Source organism: Anabrus simplex, chromosome 3 (assembly GCF_040414725.1).
Source record: "Anabrus simplex isolate iqAnaSimp1 chromosome 3, ASM4041472v1, whole genome shotgun sequence".
NCBI lineage: Eukaryota > Metazoa > Arthropoda > Insecta > Orthoptera > Tettigoniidae > Anabrus > Anabrus simplex.
The window spans coordinates 103,579,474-103,604,662 of record NC_090267.1 but is presented as its reverse complement, the minus strand read 5'-3'; the positions used below and the strand labels follow the sequence as shown (position 1 = coordinate 103,604,662).

The 25,189-nt window shown below is 38.1% G+C and overlaps 1 protein-coding gene across 1 annotated transcript in view; it reads left to right on the top strand.

Annotated features, from left to right (window-relative positions):
• Positions 1-12,719, top strand: part of Hpf1 (Histone PARylation factor 1) — a 131,606-nt gene extending 118,887 nt beyond the window's left edge. The window contains exon 7 of the mRNA XM_067142662.2: positions 3,275-12,719. Coding sequence (XP_066998763.2) covers positions 3,275-3,334 — 60 coding nt within the window. The 3' untranslated portion in view covers positions 3,335-12,719. The remainder of the gene's footprint in view (positions 1-3,274) is intronic.
• The last annotated feature ends 12,470 nt before the right edge of the window (positions 12,720-25,189 follow it).

Sequence of the window (25,189 nt, the reverse complement as noted above, 5' to 3'; positions counted from 1 at the left end):
ATAATGTGACAATGAAGACAGAGTGTGGGGTGGCCAGCAATAATATCAGTGAGACACAGTAATCGCAGCGCAGTCGGGGCAACGTGGGCCAGCAGCGAGCAAAAACTATATTGCTGCTGTATTGTTTAGGCTAGCTTTGAGGAAACTCGTATAAAAAGTAGGAAGCTGATTAACAATGAACTAGCAATCCAGAATGATATTGCAGTGGGAACTACTATAGTGTTGCTCTTATGACATGGGAAAAAGGCAGCACTTATATTGATGAAGCTCAGTATTTAATAAAAGAGGGAAGAAACTCAGCTCAGTTTTATTTTAGTAACTCAAGGGGGTTTAAGAGGGGTCTCATTTTGGTTTTCACAGCAATACGGGAAAACGGTGGAACATAAATTTGTGAAACTCGGTACTTAAGTTCAAGATGAAGGAAGGAAGCAACTGAGCTGAAAATTGTTTTTAGGTACTCAAGGGGACAGGGGCTTTAGAAGGGGGGTTGTTTTGTTTTTCATAACAATATGGGAAAACAGCGGCACGAACATTTTTGAAACTTTGTATTAAGTTCGTTGTAAAAGGATGAAGAAACAAACCTGCAAATTTTTATTAAATCAAGGGGATGGGCGTTTAGTGGGGGCTCGTTTTGGTTTTCGCAGCAATGCAGGAAAATGGTGGCACATAAAATTTTAAAACTTGGTATTTAATTTCAAAATAAAGGCAGGAAGAAACTGAGTTGCAAAATATTTTTATGGGCTTAAAGGGGACAGGGGTTTTAGAGGGCTCATTTTGGTTTTCACAGTATACCGGGAACAATTTGTGAAACTCGGTATTTAGTTTCAAGATAAAAGGGGGAATAAACTTTGCTGCATATTATTTTTATTAAATCAATGGGGGCAGGGGATTAGTGAGGGCTTATTCTAGTTTTCATAGCAATACGGGAATGCAATGGCATATGAATTTGTGAAACTCTGTATTTAATTTCAGATTACAAGCGACAGAGATGCGCTTTATACGAGGGATCATGAGTAAAACAAGGAGGGACGAGATAAGAATGAAACCATACAAACCACACCAACTAAGGTTAGAACACAAGTGAAGTTGCCTTTCAGTTTTACACTCGGTAGGGCTTTACTCAATCGCAAAAAGCACTTGGGCACCGAATTCTTGTTCTCACAGCACATTGTCATTCTGAATTGCATGTCTCATTGAACTCCATGTAGTCGTCTGAAGGACTCGCTCCTGATTAATGAACATATAATTAGATAGGAAAGGGTCCACCTATTCAGTGCAATTCAATTTATGGTTAATGTAATGGTTGAGGAGGACCTCGTAAGGTCAAAACTAATCCCTATGATGTTTCCATGATGATATGGTTTATGTTATTTAATGCATGCCCCATTTGGATGTGACCTAATGTTTATTATCGTGTGGCATTCCGTTGACAATACTATTTTAATCATAGCTTCATCACATAGGTATGTATGCATAGTTCAGCTGAGGATGACCTTATGTAAAGGGTCGTAACCGGTCCTGTAGCATAATAAGTGCAATAAGTATTGATAGGTGGAAATACTTTCCTATTTCTAATTGCGAACATAAGTTGACCATTAATCTTTTGTTTTCTAGGCCATAATAAATTTTAACCATTAATTTTTTAGAATTATTTCGGAAAGAATGTTTTATACACAGTTCAAAAAAATTAGGGGAATATGTTTTGTAACGTCTGGTACGTGAACATTAATTTGGTAGATGGGGTTCCAATGGTTATACAGCATACCTTGAGGCCTTAGCTACTCAGAGTATGTCAAATCGAAGTTATACTCCATCTGTAGGCATAGCTATGCATTAAACTGTCAGGTAACCCCTCAAAACAAAGTGAATAGCAGTGCGTCTGTGTCTCGTTGTGAGGTACACAGACTACTGCGGTTATTTAAGCATGTTGTATGTCAACCAGCACATACAATGAGACATCTTAACGAGGTTCAAGTCTCAAGGGCCGTCACTTTGATCCAGGAAGGATGGACTTTTCGTCATGTTGCTGTGGATCTCACTGTTTCTCCGTCAGTTATTCACCGCTTATGAGGGTGACTGGAGTTGATTATTTTCACCATGTGACTTATATTCACATCTCTATAGAACACTTTTCCACCTTGTCATTACTTTACATATTTTATTATACTTAATTACCATACATGTTTCGAGAGCCAATTACTCTCTTCTTCAGCGGTGCCAAGACATAATTTAATCTTTAGACTTGGTACATTAGTACAAATAGAACAGACAATAAAGAACAGGTTAAGAGAAGCGTCCTTACGATCCAGATATCATGTTCGAGTGCCCCTTTTAATGCAGCAACATCGCGCAGCTCGCCTTCTGTTTGCCCGTACCCACGTCAACTGGCAACTTCGCCAATGGAGACCCATGTTATTCACAGGCGAGTCCAGATTTTCCCTGACACAGCGTGATGGACGTCAACGTGTATGGAGATGCCATGGTGAGCAGTGTGTGCCAAATGTTGTCCAGGTAGGCGACCAATTTGGACAAGATTCTGTGATGGTGTAGGTTGGCATCAGTATTGATGGCTTTACGGATCTTGTCGTCGCCTGTTGTAATCTTACCGCTGCGGGGTACATCGAGCAGATACTGATACAGCATGTGTTGGTTGCTGAATACGGTGTTGGGCCTGAATTTGTACTCATGCACGACAATGCCAGGGCTTATGTAGCGCGCATCACCAGAGCTGTCTTGTGAGAACTGGACATTCAAGAGATGGAATGACCAGCAGTGAGTCCCAACCTTAATTCCATCGAGCATGTGTGGGATAGGCTTGACAGAAGTGTTCATGGGTGTCCTATTCCACCACAGAATCTCCAAAGACCTCGAACAGGCTCTCATTGAAGAATGGGACCTGATACCGCAACATGACCTCCGTCAACTTATACAGAGTATGCCATATAGGTGCCAAGCTGTGATAAATGCCCATGGAGGACATACACCATACTGAAGCTCTCTGTGATAAAAATCCACCTTGGAGGACTGTTATCACTTTGTTTTTGCTCCTATTTGGACATTTCCGTTTGTTTTCTGAAAATGAACGCGAATCCATCGATGTTCTTTTGTATACTTCCAACGGTGAAGAATAAGGTTTAGTTGGTAATATACCTGGGTGTGGGGTATTGTTTTTTGGAATATGGCATACGTTCAAAAACATGTTCCCTTAATTTTTTGAACTGTATATTTATATTATTTTGCAGTGTTTAAGGAAAATTCTTGTTTTGTGCTTTAGGCTCATCTTGAAGACAGACGTAAAGGCACTGATCTTAGTATTATAAGCTCAAGTGAATGAGGAGCTCACTTGGTGTCTGCTGCTCAAGGGCATCCCATTCCAGTGGTATGAGCTCCCTCCTAATGTGAGGAATTGACTTTTTGAGAGTACGAAGTTTGAATTGAAAGACAGTTGTTGATGTGTAGGAGAGAAGGGGAAACTCATCACTTCAGATTGTCTCATACAGTAATTGTAAGCATTTCTATGTAAAATCTTCTTCCATAACTCCTTTCTTGACCATTCTACCATCAGGTCTGTGTTGGTAATGTTTGTGAAAACTGTCATGTCTATATTAAGTAAATGGGACTCTTTCTAAAATTTCGAGAATTGTTTCTTTCTGATAATCTGAAATCGGTACTCATGAATGATAAACAGGTTTCTAAAATTTCGAGAATTGTTTCTTTCTGATACTCAATCTGAAATTGGTACTCATGAATGATAAACAGGTTTTAATACTGTATTTTACCTAATGTAAAACTTAATTATATTGTTCTGAAATTCTAACTAAAAATGGTAATTTCAGTGCAAAGTTATTAACTACTGGTGCTTGGTATTATTCTAGATTTGTGGAAATATCTGTTGGATTTCTTAGTTTAAGTTAGGAATGAATTCTTTCTGTTTCAGATATATTATTTAGAAATAAATTTGTACATCTGTCCCCCTTGCCCAACTTCTCTTTTGACTGATCTAAATAATGCACAGGTCACCCAGGAACTTTTGTTTAATTTTAATTCGAAATATTGATACCAGTCCATCCACATAAATTGTATTACAATTGCCAGTACTATACCTGTAAAACTGCAATAAAACCATTGATTTTTTTCTAATTATTTACTAGAAAGAGACTAATACATAGGTATACCTGCTATTTATGAACAGTATGCTCTCCTAGATTTTTGTATTACTAACCAGAGCACAATCACAAAAGTCTCTTTCAAACATATCTCCTCATATACCAACAAAAGCCAATAGAAAAATGAGCTGATAAGTTGATAACAATTTGAAGTCTGCTTGACAGTTTTCTTTTTCCAGTTTTACTGGACGGTGATGGTAGAGGATTAATGAATGTCATGTGATGTAACTTTTTGTGTTTATATTTAATGTGAAATTCAAATTCAACATCATTTTATTTTGAAAGAATGGGATAATGAAGTCAGTACCTGTGCTATGTTAAAAGTAATTGATCCATTCTGTGGTCTGACAGTGTATAATTCTGAAAGTGTTAAAAATTGTAAAATATTTCTGATGTTTCCCTGCATCGGTCTGCCTTATTGATAATTTTAGTATTGCTGTCATAGCCTGGTCCCAGGTTTTCTTAATTTGGTATGTTTTTGGAATACATGTGGTTTTTATTTGAAGATCATGTTGATTTGTATCTGGTTATTCTTTAAATACAAGATTTAATCAAAAATAAATAATACCTCTGCTTATGAAGATTATAGATTATGTTGCAAACCACTGTTTTTACTTAATACAGTATATATGGAAATAATCTGCACACCCTAGTTTTAGGAGAGAGAAATTAAAAGCAAAAAAAAAAAAAAAAAAAATTGGCCTAATTTGTGTCTTATTTACAAGAAATTAATCAAACATGTACTTCAAAATTTTAGGTTAAATATACATTTGTTGCAAAGCATCTGGAACTCTACCTACAGTGGCAAAAAAAAGTTTTGTAAAATTTTTATCAATTTAATGTTAATGTGTGCAATAAAATATTAAAGTCAGTACAGTAAGTGCATGCTCCTATACTTCTTTTCATCATCATCATTATTGGAAGAATCATATTTATCATCGCTATCTTCCCATAGAGAGCATCGTCCTCAGTTCCATCAAGTGAATAGCGTTGTCCGGCCTCGGTCTGTGTGGCCCCAACACATAGGCGAAACCAAATACAGTAGAGACAATACGCGACACTGAGCGAGATATTGAGGGACATCTATTGGAGCTCACTCTAGCGGATAGACCTGAACAGTACTGATTCTCTCATAAGAGCACGTGTATTTTTGTGTGAAGTTTTTGGTGTTATTCATACGTTTTCAGTGAGTTGACATAATTAAATAGTAGTGTGTGTCATTCCTTGATATCTCCTCTCAACACGAGGGGAAAGGTATGTGCTGTGCTTGGCTGCAGTAACTATGAAGTAGAGAAGAATGCGCTGTCTTTCTTTCGCTACCCTCGTGACAAGAAAATGTAAGTAATATTGTGTTTGTATATATATTCTTCCAGTGACAACGAGATTTTTATAGTACTTCATAATCTTCTGACCTTCTCGACCCATATTTTAACTGGCTTAAAATATAATACGCATATTTTAATGTATAGTGCAGAAGTTAACCTTCGATCCCGATGTGTTGTTGTAGGTGTGATCTGTAGGTTTTGAAATGTCACAGAAGTGATTTGGATAAGGTGTATGAGAAAGAAGGGACGTTACACTTATATAAGAATTATAAGATCTGTTCAGATCATTTCCAGGCCAGCGACTTTAAAAATCCTTGACTATACAGCCAAGGGTATGTTACATTTTTACTCTAATTGTGGCAGCGCTAAAAGCACTATGTGCAGTTACAACAACATCAAAACTGGTATGGGAATGCCAAAGGATGTTAGATCAGCTGTGTGAGCTTAGCTCAGTTACCTTATTATGGGTTCCTGGGCACACAGGAATCAGTGGAAATGAAGAAGCTGACAAACTAGCGAAACAGGGCTCAATGGGTTCCTTCACAGGACCAGAGCCCTTCCTGGGAGTGTCACTCCGAAGTGTGAGACTGGCAATATCCCAATGGATAAACCAGTCTCACCTAGATATTTGGAAGAGGTTAACCATAGCAAGACAGGCACGTGAACTTATCAAAGGGCCTAGTCAAAGCTATAAAAAGGTCCTAATGAATTTGAATAGGACCAGAATGAGAATGGTAGTTGGACTGTTAACAGGCCACAATACCTTACAGAGACATCTACACATAATGAAAATCACCCAGGATCCGATGTGTAGAAGATGCGGTAAGGAGGAGGAGACCTCCGCGCATGTGTTATGTCAGTGCGAGGCTTTTGCAAGCACTAGACATCGATACCTGGGCTCACACTTTGTGAGCCTGGAGGACATCAGGAATGCCAAAATCCGGACACTGGTATCTTTTATAGGAGCACTAGGGCTGGACTAGGCAAACCCGTTCAAGGGGCACAAAGGGTCTTCATAGACCTACGTGTGGAGCTCTGCGAAAACAGGGCTCACCCATTTCTTATCTATCTATCTACTCTAATTGTACGTAAATATTCCTCAAAGCATCACTATCGACAACAGTTTCATACTTTTCTTTCTTTTATCGCTCTTCTCAGATTAAAGCTGGGATTTTATAGATTTTATTTCTGTTGGTAGGCTTCATGTTAAGAGGAAAATTGTCCAGCTTTTAAATGTTAATTCATTGCATCACGTGTGTAAGGAATGTGCCGATATTTTTATTGACAACTGTCTTAATGGGATGATACAATGTTTTTAAATGAGAAAAAAGACAAATCTAACCGTAAAAGTTCAGGCAGGAATGCTAAAGCAAAAAAAGTAATGCATAAATGAAAGATCAACCCATTTCACAGCAGTCCATTTCACATCTTGTTTATATGTCTAATTTCAGTCTTTAAATAATAACCTTTTAAATAATTCTTCATTCTTTTATCCAGAATTGCTTTAGCAACTTCGAAGTTAATATCTCAATAATACTTTCTTTCTAGTCGTAATTTATTTATCCATTTTCGTATATGCATTTCCATTGATATTTGAGTTTAGCGCGACTTTTCAGGTCAAGTCACTAGGAGCGCCACCTTCGAATTGTCTCCCATTTTATCAAGGCTAAATCCGTAAGTGTCGCGTATTGTCTCTACTGTATTTGGCGAAACTAGCTGATAACAAATATCAGAGGAAGGTAAGCAAACTGCATGACACATAGGATCAGACAGGTTGCTTACCCAGCCTATAGTATAAGGGGGTCATATTTTGAGGTGAAGAAGAACCAGCCTTATTTCAAATAAATTGCATATCCCAGTGTTTCTTCACTAAATTTGGAAAAAAATATGCTCAGAGTATTTACTTACATATGTTTTTTTTGTGTATGATTGGCCAGACATTTTTGACTCGCCAAGAATATCAGTTGGGATTGAAGATTTCTGGGGAAATGCTAAAGGCAATGGGTTGGGATATACATTGGTGCCATACCTGAAATATTTGATTACTGTTTGCATGAAGGAGCTATACCAAGTGAATGGAGAGTTACAATTGGACGGTGTTATGCATTACTTGACCAAGTGCCAAATTGACATTTCGAGATATTGACGTGAACGCGTTTGTTAACATATAAATTTGAGTTTTGAATGAATTGGCAGATTTCTTTCACCATAAGAAGGACTAAGGTCAGTTCTATTTATAGACCAATTACCAACTGCATAGCAAGTAATTAAGTGTCTGATTATCCATAAAATGTCGCTTAGTCAATTTTAACTTTCTGAGGTAATTCATTCTTTCTATTTCGCATCAACTGACCAAGTGACAATTTTATCTCTTGGTCATGTGATGCATCTTAATGTTATGCTTTTATTTATGTTTTACATTGGGGATTGTTACTACTAAAGGGTAATAATCTAGGTAAACAGACGTATAAACAGTTTTATGAGTAATGTTGAACAAAATTTCTGTTTATTATTCTACAATACCATTACCATGCATACAAAGAAACATATTATCCATACTGACATTTTACAGATGGGGGTCACTTATGCCGGTGTATCTACTTGATATCACTAATAGAAATTGGAATAAACTTCAGAATGTTCAATCTGACACAGGAATGGGAAGTATCATCAGCTTCATCTAAGTTCCATCTTCAACAATGAAATCAAGTTGCTGGCAATCGAATCCATCAATATCGACTTCAATACCCGGATGACTGCAGAATTTATGATAAAAATCGGTGGCATCTTTTGGAATAAGTGACATCAAAGAGCGTATGCCGCTGAGCTTCGCTTCTGAAATTGGTTTTCCATTCGGCCACAGAGGTGTTAACACATTCTTCTGAATGTTTATTTCAACTGGCTGTCCTTTATATTCCTGCTTGGGGAAGATGCTAAATTGTTTGTCTTTATGTAGCTCTATCTCTTTTACTTTCAGCCAGTTTATCTTCTCTCTCAAATTATTTGTCTTCCGATTCACGATTTGTTTCTCAAGTAAATCTGTACTTTTAAAAACCTTAGACTTCATTCTGTGAACAACTAAGGGATTCCTCTTCCTACACAATTTCATCACATTGATGTAGTCCTCTGCTGTATACAACCTTTGCTGATGTTTCAGTGTACACTTTATGTCCCCGAAATCACTGTCATTGGGAAGAAAGCTTTGTCCTGGAACAAGGAAACGTTGAGTGATTTTTTTCACTGTGGGATACTGTTCTAAGATAGCTTTTAACATCAAAACCATTTTTATGTTTCGGTTCTGTCCTCCACAGGAATCTGACCACAAGATGATTTCTTCAACAGCTGGTAGCTGTTTTATTAAATATTTCATCAGCCATGAGGATACCTCCTGTGACCCTCGGTGAGCCTCTAACCAAACATAGCAGTGTCCTCATTCATCCTTACCTCTGCATATTCCTAAGTTATAAAGCCATAACTGCCTTTTATAAAAGACTGCATTTGTAGGAATTCTAGGCAATGGCAAGGTTTTCTCTAAGGCAAAGCAAAGAACTTCCAGGGTGCCATCTTGTTTTGCCTTCGATATGTCCGATGATCTCATATCCTGCGCAATTTTGGCTTGTTCAAGATTATTTTCCTTTTTGGTTTTTAAATTCTCGGCTTCGTATCCAGTTGTGTTTTGGATCTGAACTTCCAAGATGTCACTAACCTTACATGTGTCTTTTTCCAGTGGTTTCCTTTTGATGTTGAACTTCGTGAGGAATATCTTCTTATAACTTGCTTTTGATACAGGATTTGAAACCTCGTCCTTGCACATATCATACATGACTTGACCATTATTTCAGGGGCAAGAAATTCTGCTTGTGTCTCGCTTCTCCTATAGTGAGATTTGTAACGTGGAAACTTCTTTATGTGGTCTATGACTTCATTCAGTTTATTTTCAGGGAGTTTATTCCTTCCACCAGCCAATCCATGATGATCTACAACGCCCCTTGGTGATTGTATCTTCTTAATTGCCAGATGAACCTTTCCACTGGAGATCCTAAATGTTTGCAGGAAGAAACTTTTGCATACTTTGACACCGCGGATGGTGTAAGTTCTTGTGGCTGTTCTTTTGTTGGAGTCCTTCACTCTCTTCCTTTTGACATCTTTTATTGTTACCATGGCACAAATAAGAGCTGTTTGTGCATCGTGTGATGTAGTTCTATAGAAGTTTTTAAACTCTTCTTTCAATGCATCAATTCCTATCTTGTTCAGACATTTACATGAACAAATATATTATCTAAATTCTTTGGGTTCTTTAAGATTTCCCCACTGTGTGATGTAGGTTTCATTTTGAACAAATTTCATCTTCCTAATTCTTCGATTCTGAAACGGATATATTTTCTTCTCTGACCTTTTCTTGGTCTCCCTTCTCCCAGAGAATCATTGTTTTGAGCTTCCAATATCTGAGATGCTTCATTCATCGTCTGAGGAGTTGAACAATGGGTCTGGCTAGCTGCATAATTAGAGATGCTGGAGCCTAAAACAACACGTTCATTAGTAGCATTACTATCACCGGAACAAACGTCTGTATGGGAATGAGAGAAGTGATGTTCGTCCAGTAATACAGGAATGGACTGCTGCTGATCGTCAGACTGTGAATTTTCCTGTAAAACAGAAATATTATATTGTGGAGTAAGAATGTATTTCTTTCTAGAAAAACCTTACCCGATTCTGATCTACAGTATCTGTCTGGCAATGCTATAGGATATGATGGTGTTTCTTTTCCATTAACTAAATTGTACTTACCTTCAACAATGTTGTTGCATCCATTCTGCCCTCAACAAAGTTTGAATCACTAGATCATCTCAGATCTAAATCTGAATAATCATTCTGAAGATTGCTAGTCGTGGCTGTATCACACCTCAGAACAGTACTTTGGTTAGCATGACAGCATTTCATTGGACTCAGGTCTATCAGACTGCTGGAAAAAATTACATCTTTTGGGGATTCGTGAACGGGTGTCGCAATAGCTGGTGTCTGTGGATGAAAATCCGGCTCATCTTCCTGCATAATGAGAAGAGAATATAGAATGGTGAATCTATTTGAAAAACAATCCATAAGTAAAATGCATTTGAGCTCTTGAGGAAGACCTAAAGTGATCCATGCCAAAACAGATGTGAATAGTGTTAATAGGCACTCACTAAATAATTATGTTGATATGAAGACGGTAGACAATCACTTAGAAACTTCACTGTTGTCACAGGAATAAAAAGGCGGGAAAGAGCAAATATGCATAACATGACCAAGCGACCGCCAAATGTCGTTTAGTCAGGTGATGCAAAAATATCTTCAGGCGATATTTAGATTGGCACATGGTCCTAATCGATTTATTTTCGATATAAACGATGTTGGAGAGTACGAATATTTTTTTTTCATGTAGTTTGAAGCCTCGGCTACCAGGTGGTGTAGATATCTGGAAAATTGAGAATTGGCGCTTGGTCAAGTGATGCATAACACAGTCCAATTGTAGTCCCAGTGCATGAAGGAAAGTGGATAATTATACGCCAATCAGCTTGATATATGTTACCTGTAAGCTTCGGGAAAGCGTTCTTTCTGATTATGTTTATTTGAAAAACAAGGTTTTCTGTTCATTTTATCACCTTCAGAGGTGTAGGTCAGTAATATGAACACTGTCTTTGAGTCACATGATTCAAACAGTAGAGACTTGAAATACAGACATTAGAATTTATTCTTGCACGTCCAAAGAGAGAATTTCAGAGATAGGCGACTTTTTGGGCATGCTCACACAAAACCTGGAAAAGTTGAAAATAATAAAGGGAATTTAAAGTCCTTTGAAGTTGGGGATTGATTTGCATGATCAGAAAAACTGCCTACATCATGGTAAATATGCAGTTTTATTTTTTACATTGTTTGACAAACTGAGAAACTACTTTGGTATTAAAATTGATTTTTCAATATGTAGTGTATTATTAAAAAAAGACCTTGTCATTAAACAGTATTTTCTGGGATCAGGATTCCTTTTTGAGATAACTTGTTTAAGTCATTTCTTCTATTTACCATCTTATCCTTTGTTATTTTTATGAATGTCCATGTATTTACATGCTCTAGTGTTTTTATACTCATGGCTGTTTGTACTGAATATTTTTTCAGAAATAAGTTATATTCAAAGCCGTGTGATTACTAACATTGCTGCATACATGTATAAAATCTGCGAATTAATTTTTTTCTGTCTTGTGTTTTCCTTGCACATTGTAAAAGAAAACTGATCTGATCCATCCTTATTAGTAAGTCAGAAAATATTTACACCATATTTCTATATTCTGATATATCAAGGATAATTTTTCCTGTTAATGGTGAAAAGTCTAGGAATAGTAAAATAGATCAGGGAGGGACAAATTGGTATTATCAACTATTTGCTGTATCTGTTCAAAGTCTGACTTCTCTCGGTCAATGTGCATTCCTCCTTTCTTTCCAGTTTGTTTGCATGTTTCTGCCTTTGTATTTTTTATTTCTCTGTTCTAAAATGTATTATTTTCTTCTGCATTATAATAGGCCAAGGGTTTCATTTGTCAGATCAAATTATCTTCAGAAAGTTTCAGAGATGAATATGGTAATTCAAGCTGAATCCATGTTTACATTATGTTTGTCATGTATCTTTTCTTTTGTCAACCCTTATTCTATTTATCCTCTAGAACAGTATTAGATTTCATGATCACTAAACTGTTTTTTCATATTCCTGCTTTTGTACCCTTATATCTTCGTTCTTTGAATAATCATTGAAGCCCTTTTACTTTTCTCTTAGACTGGTTTCCTGGATGTGAAGCCTCTAAATCATGGATAGTCAAATCAGTTTCCAATATACAGTATAAATTTTTCCATTTAATCTAAGAATGAAATTATTAATTCATAGGCAGAGGAGATTTTTTTTTTTCCTATTTATTAATAGTGTTTTAAAATCTTGTTTTAAAAGAAGTATACAGATACATTAAAAGTACCTGCATTTGATATCAACAAATTTAGTTTCTTGAAATCATTTAGTAAGTGATTATTATTACTTTTTTTTTTTTAATTTTCTTTATGGTGTGCTAAATGGTTCTGTGCAGTTTGACGCTTTTATTTTGGCTTGACGTGAAGATTTCTTATTCTAGCCGCGAATTGTCGTGGCAGATTATTGTCATCATGTTAAAGTTGTTTATATAAAATAAATGAAATATCTACATTTTTTTATATTGTTTTATTGAACTGAATCCTTACTCTTAGGTAAAAAAAAAAAAAGCAACAACACAAATTCAGTCCAGAAGAAGAGCCAAATTTATTCATTTTGTTTATGTCAGGAGCAACTTGGTAATTAGTACAAATGTTTACAAGGGATTATGTTGTATATATGTCCAACCCGTGTCTCGTTTCCCTACAAGGTTAGGTATGAAGTGAGTTTTTTACGACTGGTTTCTCTTCCTGGTATTAACCTCATCAGAGGAGCTAATGAGATGAAATGAATGACATATGATAGGAAGGGAAAGGGTGAAACCTGGTGCCGGCACATAGCCTACTCCTGTCGAATAGCACCAAGGGGTCTGCTCGAGGCTTTGCGCCCCCATCCGACAGGCGAATCGCCATCAGCAGAGTCATATGCCCTCACTCTATATGAGCACACCGGAGAGGTTTGAAATTGAATCCAGACTTTTGACACACAATCTGGTGATTAGAAATTGTATACTACCACCTCTGCTACCCTGCCAGCCAACATTCCGATGGTGAATTTTTTTTTCAACTAACGGGACTCGAACCAGTTAACTATGGTGTCAATCATATAGACTTCACGCCTTAATAGTCATGGCCACCAGGCAAGGTTACAAGGGTTTATGTTGTTAAAGAAAAACAGAAGGTGCCCAGATAAACATTTATAAAGGATAATGCATACAAATAGTTTAAAAATGTACATATAGAGATAAGAAAGTTTCATAACTCTCACCTGATCCTATTTAGTGCGAGGTTACGTTCATTTGATGTTGCCCGCACCAGGTTCTCAATGGTGCATTGTAAGGAACAAGTTTCTGGAGTACTGGTATACTATATTGTTGTGGAATACTTGATATCGTTGCATAACAGTGTGTGCGCAGTTTCTCCTATAGCATATGAGAGTGGTGGTGGTGATTGTTTTAAGAGGAAGTACAACTAGGCAAACATCCTCTCTATAACACTGATCAGAGAGAAAAAATGGAAGGGATCCGGCACTGCAAAAAATAAAGATATTGCCCAAAGGAAGACAAGTGCCACGAAGGGCGTGAAAATGAAAGATTTTCTAGGCCTTTCAACCTAATACAGTCGGGGTCAAAAAAGAACAAGAGTTGACCAAGGGGGGTCGAATGTGATAGATGAAAGTGAGAAGCCTGCACAGGTAAGTGGAAGCAATACCAGGATTCAGTGAAGGGCCCCATGGTCGCGACCCACGACCCCGGAGCCCCTGGGGTCCCCTTTAGTCGCCTTTTATGACAGGCACGGGCACGGTAGTAGCCAAAGAGAGAGACGGTAGGTGTCATGAGACGGATGCGCAGTAGACTGCCATGGTCATGACGTCACAGGACTCTCGCTCCCATCAAATACGCATTGTTTGGTGCGTTAATATCAGTCTGTACTCTTCACTGTCTGTGTTTCCATTCTAAGCATTAAAGTTTGGTGCATTGCTGTTTGTCTACGGTCTGCACATTGTTTCTTTAATTGTTTCATTACTTTGAGGCTTGTGAATGTTTTAAAAAGTTGTGAACTTTTGCATATCTTTCATAAGTTAAGTGAATTCCATTGTATATATTGTGTTTGTGCTGTTAAAATGCTGTGCTGTGCAGTTGCAGGCTGTACAAACCATCCCAACAAGACAAAGAAACGTAAGTTGTCCTTTGTAGATCCCCAAAAGACCCAACTCTGCGCAAACAATGAGTACATTTTTGTAAAAGGAAATACGCTTTTAAATCTAAAATTGCATGTATATGTTCCGAACATTTTCTGTCCTATGATTTTGAAAGATTTACAATCTGAATTGTTAGGCCTTCTCCTTAAGCGCTTGTTGAAAAAAGGAACAGTTTCTTCTCAAAACATTCCCACGTTTTCTGCTGCATCAACAGACAATTCAGAGAGAAATACAAGCGCCAAAAGATGGGATTGTAAAAAAGTTCTAGAATCGCTAATAAGCAAATCTATAGAGAAATCAAGTGAGCTTGATGACCTTTATCAGGAAGGAAAAATTAACGAACAGTTACGTCAAACCAAAATAAAGACAATTTGCCCTTGAAGTGTGAACTAGTTGGTGTGATGGTCGAAAATGAAGAATTAAAATAATGAATCCAATTACTTAATGAACATGTAAAAAGAGCCCAAAACAAAATAAATTTAGAGGAAATTTTTAAAAAGTATGAGGAATTTTTTTTAAATGTCAGAAACGATTTTTACTAAAGGGAAAGTGTCACCTGAAGATGTAGTCAAAGCAGTTACAATTTGGTGTATCTCCAAAAAAGCTTTGTTAAATGTTAGGGAAACTCTAAAATACCCCCTCCCTAGTGAAACAACAATAACACAGTGGTTGTCACAATTTTCAACTCAGCTGGGTTTTTGGATATCGGTTTTAACCCACGAAAGTGTCGAGCAAATATTATGAATGATAATTGAGATGTAGTGATGAGCTTTGATGAGATGCAAGTTAAATCTGATATGTACTAGGACATTGTCGAAGATTCGGAGGGCCCCATGTAAATTTGCAGGTTATTATAATAAAATGTCTAAGCAATAGAACACAGAACAACTAAATGTAAACAAGCACAAAGACTTACCTGGCCAACGTATTAAAAAAAACATTCCATAGTTAAACCAGAGGCAACATATGCTAGTGAAACTTTATTCAAATTAAATGTAAAATCTACAACAGACAAATTACAGAAAACTGACAGAAGAATTCTTAGAACAATTATTAATAAAAAACACAAAGTTGATGGACAGTGGAGATTGTTTCCTAACAACATTGTCTATCGTGAATGTGAATCAATAATATCTACAATGCGTAAAAGAAGAATTTCCTTTTTCTGTCACATATCAAGATTACCAGACACCAGGATATTGAAACAACTATTTGATTACTTTTTGAAAAATAAAATCAATAATAATTGGTTCAAAGAAGGTCAGGATGATTTGGAAGAATTGGGTATAACTCGGCAACAAATCAAAGACAGAAAAGAGAAGAGGATTTTGAAGAACAAAAGCATAAGTCTCAAACTAAAAACAGTTGAACGGAAACAATATACTATATCGGACACACGAAGGGTTTCCAGGTCGGAGAGGATGAGAAAGATCTGGGAGAAGAAAAAGAAGAAATTAACTTAAGTGCTCCAATGTGAGCGTAAGATATGTAAATAAATAATAAGAAGTCTAACTGGTAAATTGAAATAGCCAGTTTATTATCAGTTTGACCAGACCGTCACTAATGATTTATTTTATGAAACCATAAAACTTGAGGAAACAGGATTTTGCCTAAGGGCTTTTGTGAATGATATGGGTGGTTCCAACCGAAAGTTAAGCATAGATCTGGGAATAAGTCCAGAGAAGTCTTCCGTAAAAAATCCATATATTGATGACCATGTGATTTGGGCATTTTGTGACATTCATCACATCTGTAAGTGAATAAGAAACTATCTTTTAGACCGAGGATACATGCCTGCACCTGGAAAAACTGTTACAAAAGGCATCTTTGTAGACTTGGTACAGTACCAGAAAATTGGGGACTGAAAATTCACTCACAAAATAACCAAACAACATTTGCTAGTAACCGGTAGTGAACAACAAAACATAAGAAAAGCCACTTAACTTCTCTCTGGCACTGTGGCTAATGCTATATTGTATATTTTTCCTGGGAATGAACATGTAGTACAGTTCTTTTTAAAACTGTTAATGATGGATTTGAGGTTCTTACTAACAGAATGCCTCATCATCTAACAAACAATTTTAAAAGTGCTTACGGAACAAGGGTAAAGTGTGAAACATTAACTGTAGATGTCCTTGACAGGGTAGACTGTGCTGTTACTAATGACACCATAGAATCACAAGTATGAAGGATGAGAGTTTTCCACCTAATCAATATTTGCAAAGTGTCTAAAATTTTGATTACATTAAAAGATAGTACCGGTTTCGACCCGTTAAATGGGTCATCGTCAGCTGTTGATGAATCTGCTTATTCAATAGCGACTGTACAGAATAAAACATTACTAAGATTAAACATGAATGCCAATATTCTAATAAAATGTTTTGCTATTGAATAAGCAGGTTCATCAACAGCTGACGATGACGCAGATCCGAATGACGGATTAGTTTACCTCTGGAATATTTTACCCGGGAGGAAACCATCATCAGTACATCATTCATACAGAGAGAGCTGCATGTCCTCGGGAGTTAGTTACGGCTGTAGTTTCCCGTTGCTTTCAGCCGTGTAGCAGTATTAACACAGCTAAGCCACGTTGAGTATTATTACAAGGCCATATCAGTCAATCATCCAGACTGCCGCCCTTGCAACTTCTGAAAGGCTGCTACCCCCCTTTCGATGAACCATTCGTTAGTCTGGTCTCTCAACAGATACCCATCCGGTATGGTTGCACCTCCGGCTCGGCTATCTGCTTCATTGGGACACGCAAGCCTCCCCACCGTGGCAAGGTCTCATGGTTCGCAGGGGAGGTAAACTAGTCCCCCTCTTGGATCTCTGGGAAACTGGTGCCGTCTTTTAATGTAATTAAAATTTTAGACACTTTGTAAATAAAGTATTGATTTGGTGGAAAACTCTCATCCTTCATACTTGTGTGCTCAAACTATCAATACGGACCATGAAGCTGATAGATTATAGTATTATAGCACCATAGAATCAGTTGAAACTAACTTTGATTCAGAGTATGAAGACTTTAATTGTATAGTTGACTCATTAATAGAGCAATTTACTGAGCAGCACAATCTCAAAGATTGCTTACATAATGAAGATAAGGACTTACGAAAATGTTGGCAAGGTGTATTGCATACCGAATCGAAAAAAAAAAAAATAAATAAAATAAAATCACCCCTAGCTTCATCATACATACATTAGCACTATAGACTGTTATGCCTTTCAGCATTCAGTCTGCAAGCCTCTGTGAATTTACTAAATGTTGCTACAATTCTCAATTTGCAACTAGTGTTGTGGCCTCATTTAGTTCTATACCTCTTATCTTTAAATCGTTAGAAACTGAGTCTAACCATCGTCATCTTGGTCTACCTCTACTTCTCTTACCCTCCATAACAGAGTCCATTATTCTCCTAGGTAACATATCCTCCTCCATTCGCCTCACATGACCCCACCACCGAAGCCGTACAGCTCTATCCATCAAGTTCATTCCTAAATTAGCCTTTATCTCCTCATTCCAAGTACCCTCCTGCCATTATTCCCACCTGCTTGTACCAGCAATCATTCCTGCTACTTTCATGTCTTTTACTTCTAACTTATGAATAAGATATCCTGAGTCCACTCAGCTTCCGCTCCTGTAAAACAAAGTTGGTCTGAAAACAGACTGATGTAAAGATAGTTTCGTCTGGGAGCTGACTTCCTTCTTACAGAACACTGTTGATTGCAACTGCGAGCTCACTGCATTAGCTTTACGACACCTTGATTCAATCTCACTTATTATATTACCATCCTGGGAGAACACACAACCTAAATACTTGAAATTATCGACCTGTTCTAGCTTTGTATCACCAATCTGACATTCAATTCTGTTGAATTTCTTACCTACTGACATCATGACATCAATTTAGTCTTCGAGAAGCTAATTTTTATACCATACTCATTGAACCTATTTTCAAGTTCCAAGACTGCAGGCTTTCGGCACAATCTGCCATTAAGACCAGGTCGTCAGCATAGGCCAGACTGCTTACTACATTTCCACCTAACTGAATCCCTCCCTGCCATTTTATACCTTTCAGCAGATGATCCATGTAAACTACGAACAGCACAGGTGAAAGATTGCAGCCTTGTCTAACCCCTGTAACTACCCTGAACCAAGAACTCATTCCACCATCAATTCTCACTAAATCCCAATTGTCAACATAAATGCCTTTGATTGATTTTAATAATCTACCTTTAATTCCATAGTCCCCCAGTATAGCAAACATCTTTTCCCTCGGTACCCTGTCATATGCTTTCTCTAGATCTACGAAACATAAACACAACTGCCTATTCCTCTCGTAGCATTTTTCAATTACCTGGCACATACTGAAAATCTGATCCTGACAGCCTCTCTGTGGTCTGAAACCACACTGGTTTTCATCCAACTTCCTCTCAACGACTGATCGCACCCTCCCTTCCAAGATGCCAGTGAATACTTTGCCTGGTATACTAATCAATGAGATACCTCGATAGTTGTAGCAATCCTTCCTGTTCCCTTGCTTATTGATAGGTGCAATTACTGCCTTTGTCCAATGTGAAGGTACCTTACCAACACTCCATGCTAATCTTACTACTCTATGAAGTCATTTCATCTCTGCCTTCCCACTATACTTCACCATTTTAGGTCTAATTTCATTTATTGAGTTTATTTACCATCCTTTCCACTTCCTCAAGCGTAATTTCACCATACTTTTCCTCCTCCCCATGAGCTTGGCTGTTCGCAACACCACCAGGATGATTTCCTTTTACATTGAGAAGGTGTTCAAAATATTCCCTCCACCTCTCCAGTGATTCCCTGGGATCTATTATGAGTTCACCTGAATTACTCAAAACACTGTTCATTTATTTTTCCCTCCCTTCCTAAGATTCTTTATTACTGTCCAGAAAGGTTTCCCTGCTGCTAGACCCAGCCTTTCCAGGTTATTACCAAAATCTTCCCATGACTTATTTTTGGAGTCAACTATTTGTTTCCCTCTGTTTCATTCATCTATGTACAAATCTCTGTCTGCCTCGGCCCTTGTTTGGAACCATTTCTGATAAGCCTTCTTTTTACGTTTACAAGCTGCTCTCACGTCATCATTCCACCAAGATGTTCTCCTTTTCCCATCTTTACACACAGTTGTTCTTAGGCATTTCCTTGCTGTTTCTACTACAGCATCCCTGTATGCCACCCATTCACTTTCTATATCCTGAACCTGCTTACTGTCTACTGTTCAAAACTTCTCTGTAATCATATCCATGTACTTCTAATTTCCTCGTCCTGGAGATTTTCTACCCTTATTCGTTTGCAGACAGATTTCACTTTCTCTACCCTAGGCCTAGAGATATTTAGTTCACTACAGATCAGATAGTGGTCTGTATCATCGAAAAATCTCCAGAAAACTTGTACATTCCTAACAGATTTCCTGAATTCGAAGTCGGTTAAGATATAGTCTATTATGGATCGAGTACCCCTAGCCTCCCATGTGTAGCAGTGAATAGCCTTATGCTTGAAAAATGTATTTGTAACTGCTAAACCCATACTGGCACAGAAGTCCAGCAAACGCTTCCCATTCCCATTAGCTTCCATATCTTCCCCACATTTACCAATCACCCTTTCGTATCCTTCAGTTCTATACCCAACTCTCGCATTGAAATTGCCCATTAGCACTATTCTGTCCTTGCTGTTGACCCTGACCATGATGTCACTCTGCTTCATAAAACTTGTCAACTTCATCCTCATCTGCACCCTCACATGGTGAAAACATGGAGACAATTCTAGTCCTAATTCCTCCAACTGACAAATCTACCCACATCATTCGCTCATTTACGTGCCCAACAGAAACTATGTTGCGTGTAATGGTATTCCTGATAAAGAGCACTACCCCAGACTCTGCCCTTCCCTTTCTAACACCCATCAAGTACACTTTATAATCTCCTATCTTTTCCTCGTTATCTCCCCTTACCGGAATATCACTTACTCGTAGCACATCCAGATGCATCCTCTTTGCTGACTCAGCCAGTTCTACTTTCTTTCTTCCATAAGCCCCATTAATATTGATAGCTGCCCATCGAATTCCATTTCGTTTGCCACGTTGTTTGGGTTACTGTAGTGACGTCCTAGTTCGTGAACCATGGGCAACGGCTGAGTGGCCTAGCAAGTGGTCCTGAGAGTCGGAATACCAGTTGCTATAATGGGAGTGGGCATCTCGGACATATTCTGAGTCATGGCCCTCCTTGTGCTCAGGCGGCTAGGACTATACAATTCACCGGTGGTCCATAACCCGTAAGAGGAGAGATCTTCACTTGGACTATGTGCAAGTAGGGTAGCGTCCTGCTTCATGAATTTACTGAGCTCAGAACATTTTAAGCAAGCCTAGCTTCGTCTATGAAGGAAAAACTGGAAAATGCGTTAGTATTAGAAATTTTGAATGGATCGTGGCTCTGTCTAGAGGAGGCCTATTGGATCCATCTCCCCAGCGGTTCCACATTGTTTGCGAACTAGAAAGATTTTCCGAGGTTCCACGGAAATGGTCTAAGGAAGTGCCCAACCGTGATGAAGGAACTGATATCATCGGAGCTAACAAGAGAACAGTCCATACTCTCATACTGAAATCTACAATGAAATTTGGTAGAGAGGATGAGGGGTCCATAAGAAAACAATGTACAAAAATTCAGCTGCCATTTCGATCTGAAAGGTCCTGAAGTCGATACGGAAATGTCTAATAGAATTGCACTCGTTAGCGTATAGCTCGACGTAGACAGCCCTGGTGACCAGCTGAAGCGAGCGGATTACGTTGAACTTCCTGCGCTAGCCAGTTGACACGTTCCTTTGAAAGGGCAGTCATAAAACCGGCTAATGTTCTAGAGTATGTTTTAGTTTATTTCTGTGAAAAAGGTTTCTTCTCTTCCCGTGAAATAACTTTGGAGGAAAGGGAGATGGATTTCGAACTAATTGAAAATCATTCCCAACATCGTCTCGGAGTCATGTCTGGAGAGAAATAGTGACAGTGAAAGAGATAGTGGAAGCAGCGACACCTCATCCGCTTTATCTGAAAGAGACGCAGCACACCATTGCCAGGAACAAGATGTGTCACGGATCCAATTTCGAGCCCCGGGTATGATTCCCGTCAATCCAGTGAAGAGACACCCGTCACCTAACAAATCTACTAGTTCAAGCTATGCTTCCAGTCCACAGAAGAAAGTGAAACAAACTGTAGATGTTGTGTACAAGAGAAAAGCTGTAAATTTATGGTTAAATAAGGGGGTAACAAGCGGCTTTCATTAACCACTGTTCACAAAAGTTGTCGTAAGGTGACGTCACTACAACAGTTGTACAGGTGGAAGAACCAATTAGACTCTACATCAGGAAGCCCCATTGAACACAAGAAATTGATGCATACAAAATTATTTTCTCGCTTTACAGAAGTAGGAAGACTGAAGCAGAATGTATGTGATGAAGACCTGCGACTATGGGCCATGCAAATTTCAAGAGAGATTTCAATGGGGTGAACTAATTTCAACGCATGTGCTAGTTCGTTGAGTCGTTTTAAGAAAAAGTAAAAAAATTACAAAATTTGTATCCCGTACGTATCTGCAAGAAGACGAAAAATATAAAGTCGCAAAGAAATTTGTGGAAGCAGCTACAGAGCGATTTTTAGATTACATCCCTTCTTCAATATACAATACTGATCAGAGTGGTTTCATGCGTGAAATGAAAGCGAAAGGGACTCATTTTTTGAACAGAAACGGTTGCTCAATCAGTTTGTGTACTCATTCATTCGTACAAAATTATGCCTACAATTAGATTGGCTGATACTCTTTTTTCCTGAAATCATTCATTGTACTACAGGAGGTAACTGGAACTTTTGGTCCGAAAGTTTCCAAAGAAATGTTTCATGCCAGAAATATAATTGTAACAGCCACAGAATCAGGGAAAATGGGGGAAAAAGGAATTAAAGTATTGGTTTAAAGAATCCTTCTTCCCATTTGTGGAAGAGAAGTGATTGCTACTGCTAGATTCCTGGACTACTTGTAATGTTAAGAGCTGTCTTGATGACATTCCTCCAGGTAACAGTATAGAAATTCTTCCGATTCCTCCCAGCACTACAGGGCAAATACAGCCCTTGGACAAGTTTTTCTTCCGGCTGTGGAAGGGTTTGTATCACCGCTTAACAGTAATTTTGCCGACTTGTGAAGACTTTCAGTTTGATGTTTATCAGAGAAACAGCATACTGAAAATGCAGTCTTTCATTCATTTTCAATCTTCCTCCCCATGGTTTAAGGACATGATTAAATATTCGTGGTTTGCAACCAATTATACAACGGAGAGACCTCCCGATTTCGAAGTGCCTGCAAAATGTTGCCTTCAAACAAGTAAAGAAAACTGTGAAGAACAGTGTGGCCTCAAAGTACATATTTGTTGTGAATGGTGCCAAAAGTATTTGTGTTTTTCTCATGCGATTAACGCACCTCATTTATGTTTCACATATTTTCCGTAACAATAAAGTGACCTTGGCGCGTGGCAGCCTGCCAGTTCGTTCTCTATCTCTCTCTCTCTCTCTCTCACTCACACACACACAACTGAACTGAACTGAACTGAAGTCCGCTGTGCGCCGCGCAACACGAGCAAGCAAGAAGCGAGGGTTGTCCAGTAAGCTGCGTTGTCACACGGATTTTGTATCAAGATTTTGAAACCTTCCCGTTCAAAATGGCAGCTAAATTTTTGTACATCACTATTTTGCGTGTCTCCTCATGGTCTCTGCGAAATTTCATTGTCGATTTCAATATGGAAAATTCTAAATTCCCATGGAGGGAATTAGATATTTTTCACCAATAGAGCATGTCAAAAACATGTGTCAGACCCTACCCACTGACGCTGGGTGTATGCAGGTGAGCTTATCAGAAGCCTATATATGAGGCACAGTCTGATAACTGCATACGGGAGATAAATTTCCACTCTGACGAGTCTAGTGTTAGACCTAAGACGAAACGCTGGTTAATAGAGCAAACGCCTGAAAAGCCTTACATCTGATACGATTTCAGTATGATAGTATGGACAGTTCCTTTGTAAGTCTAGTGAAGTCGATGACTTTGCTATTATGTGTTTTGTGAGAACTCATTCATTTATTAGAATAAACTGAATAAAAAGAGAGCACTTAAGAGGTCAGTGAATGAAAGTTGGACTACGAATGTGCATGCTGATGCTGCACAGAAAATATGAAAGAAACTGGACAAAATTAAGTCCTGAAAGGTAGGCCTAAATGATTAGCAATGATATCTTTGTTATATAGAATTATTATTATTATTAATGTTACTATTATAGATTATATATTGTTGTTAGTAATAAGTTAAAACAAGCAATAATGTTAGTACAGTACTTACTATTTTCAAGAAAAGTAACAACATGCAGTATTTAATCTTGTGTATTTTACTTTAGACTTTATTGGTTAATATTATTTCTACTGGGCGAGTTGGCCGTGCGCGTAGAGGCGCGCGGCTGTGAGCTTGCATCCGGGAGATAGTAGGTTCGAATCCCACTATCGGCAGCCCTGAAGATGGTTTTCCGTGGTTTCCCATTTTCACACCAGGCAAATGCTGGGGCTGTACCTTAATTAAGGCCACGGCCGCTTCCTTCCAACTCCTAGGCCTTTCCTATCCCATCGTCGCCATAAGACCTACCTGTGTCGGTGCGACGTAAAGCCGCTAGCAAAAAAATATTATTTCTTGATTATTAAGCTTTAATTTATTTAATATGTACATGTATGGGGTACTTATTTTAAATTCTTTCAAGTAATTGGGAACTTTAAATACTAAAATTTATAGTATTGGAACATTTAGAAATGATTTTTAAACATATTAGCAAAAGGTATCACTATTCTGGCTTTCAAAGTACCCTAGGTCTGCAATATTTACGAAAGCACACAAACAAATAATAAAAAGAATAGTTTTATGCAATATCTTAGTGATTTTCGTGTGAAAATATTTTATTACAACGTAAACGTATTTGTGATAAAGAAGATAAGCGGGGCGCTCGGCACACTGATTTGCAGTAAGTAGCAGAGCCTGGCAGACTAGAGTCTGCTGACGTCACGCGTTCCTGGTCGGCTGCGCGTCGCACCTATTGTCTCTAGCTACCGTGGGCAGGGGTTACCAGTGGTTATTATTTTACCGCCCCCATCCAAGGTCAGTCTAGGAAGGTCTGGACACGCTACCACAATCCTTTGCGGTGACGGTGATGCTGAGTCTTAAGCATCATTTCGATGTGGGCGAGCCCGATGTGATAATATGAAATATATTTGTATTTTTAAGAGAAATAGTGTAGTGCGCTACACCAAATTGTCGGAGTAAGTTAACTGGCGGGATTAGAGTGTTTCGCTTTCCAGTGATAAGCAATGGCAAGCTCAGTGGATACGGTACAGAATTACAGGCATGATAAATGGCAACCCACTTATAATTCAGTCTTGTTCAATGTTAATAAGTTATTGCAATGAAATTATTCCTGAAGAATCACGTGTTTATATGAACGGTTTTTGTATTTGTGGGTTCCATTAGTATTTTCTGCTGATATCATTTTGATTCATCACAGTTTGAACAGAAGAGGGTAGATGGACAGAAACACTAGTGGAATTCCATCCTAAAAATGTTCCTAATCCACCCAAATCTTTAAAATGTTTTAGGAAAGCTTCAAAATAAAGGTAATAGGAACTGCATAATAATATTATTCATGTTTTCTTTTTCAAGTTAACTATGCAACGCAGGTCGCTTAGGAA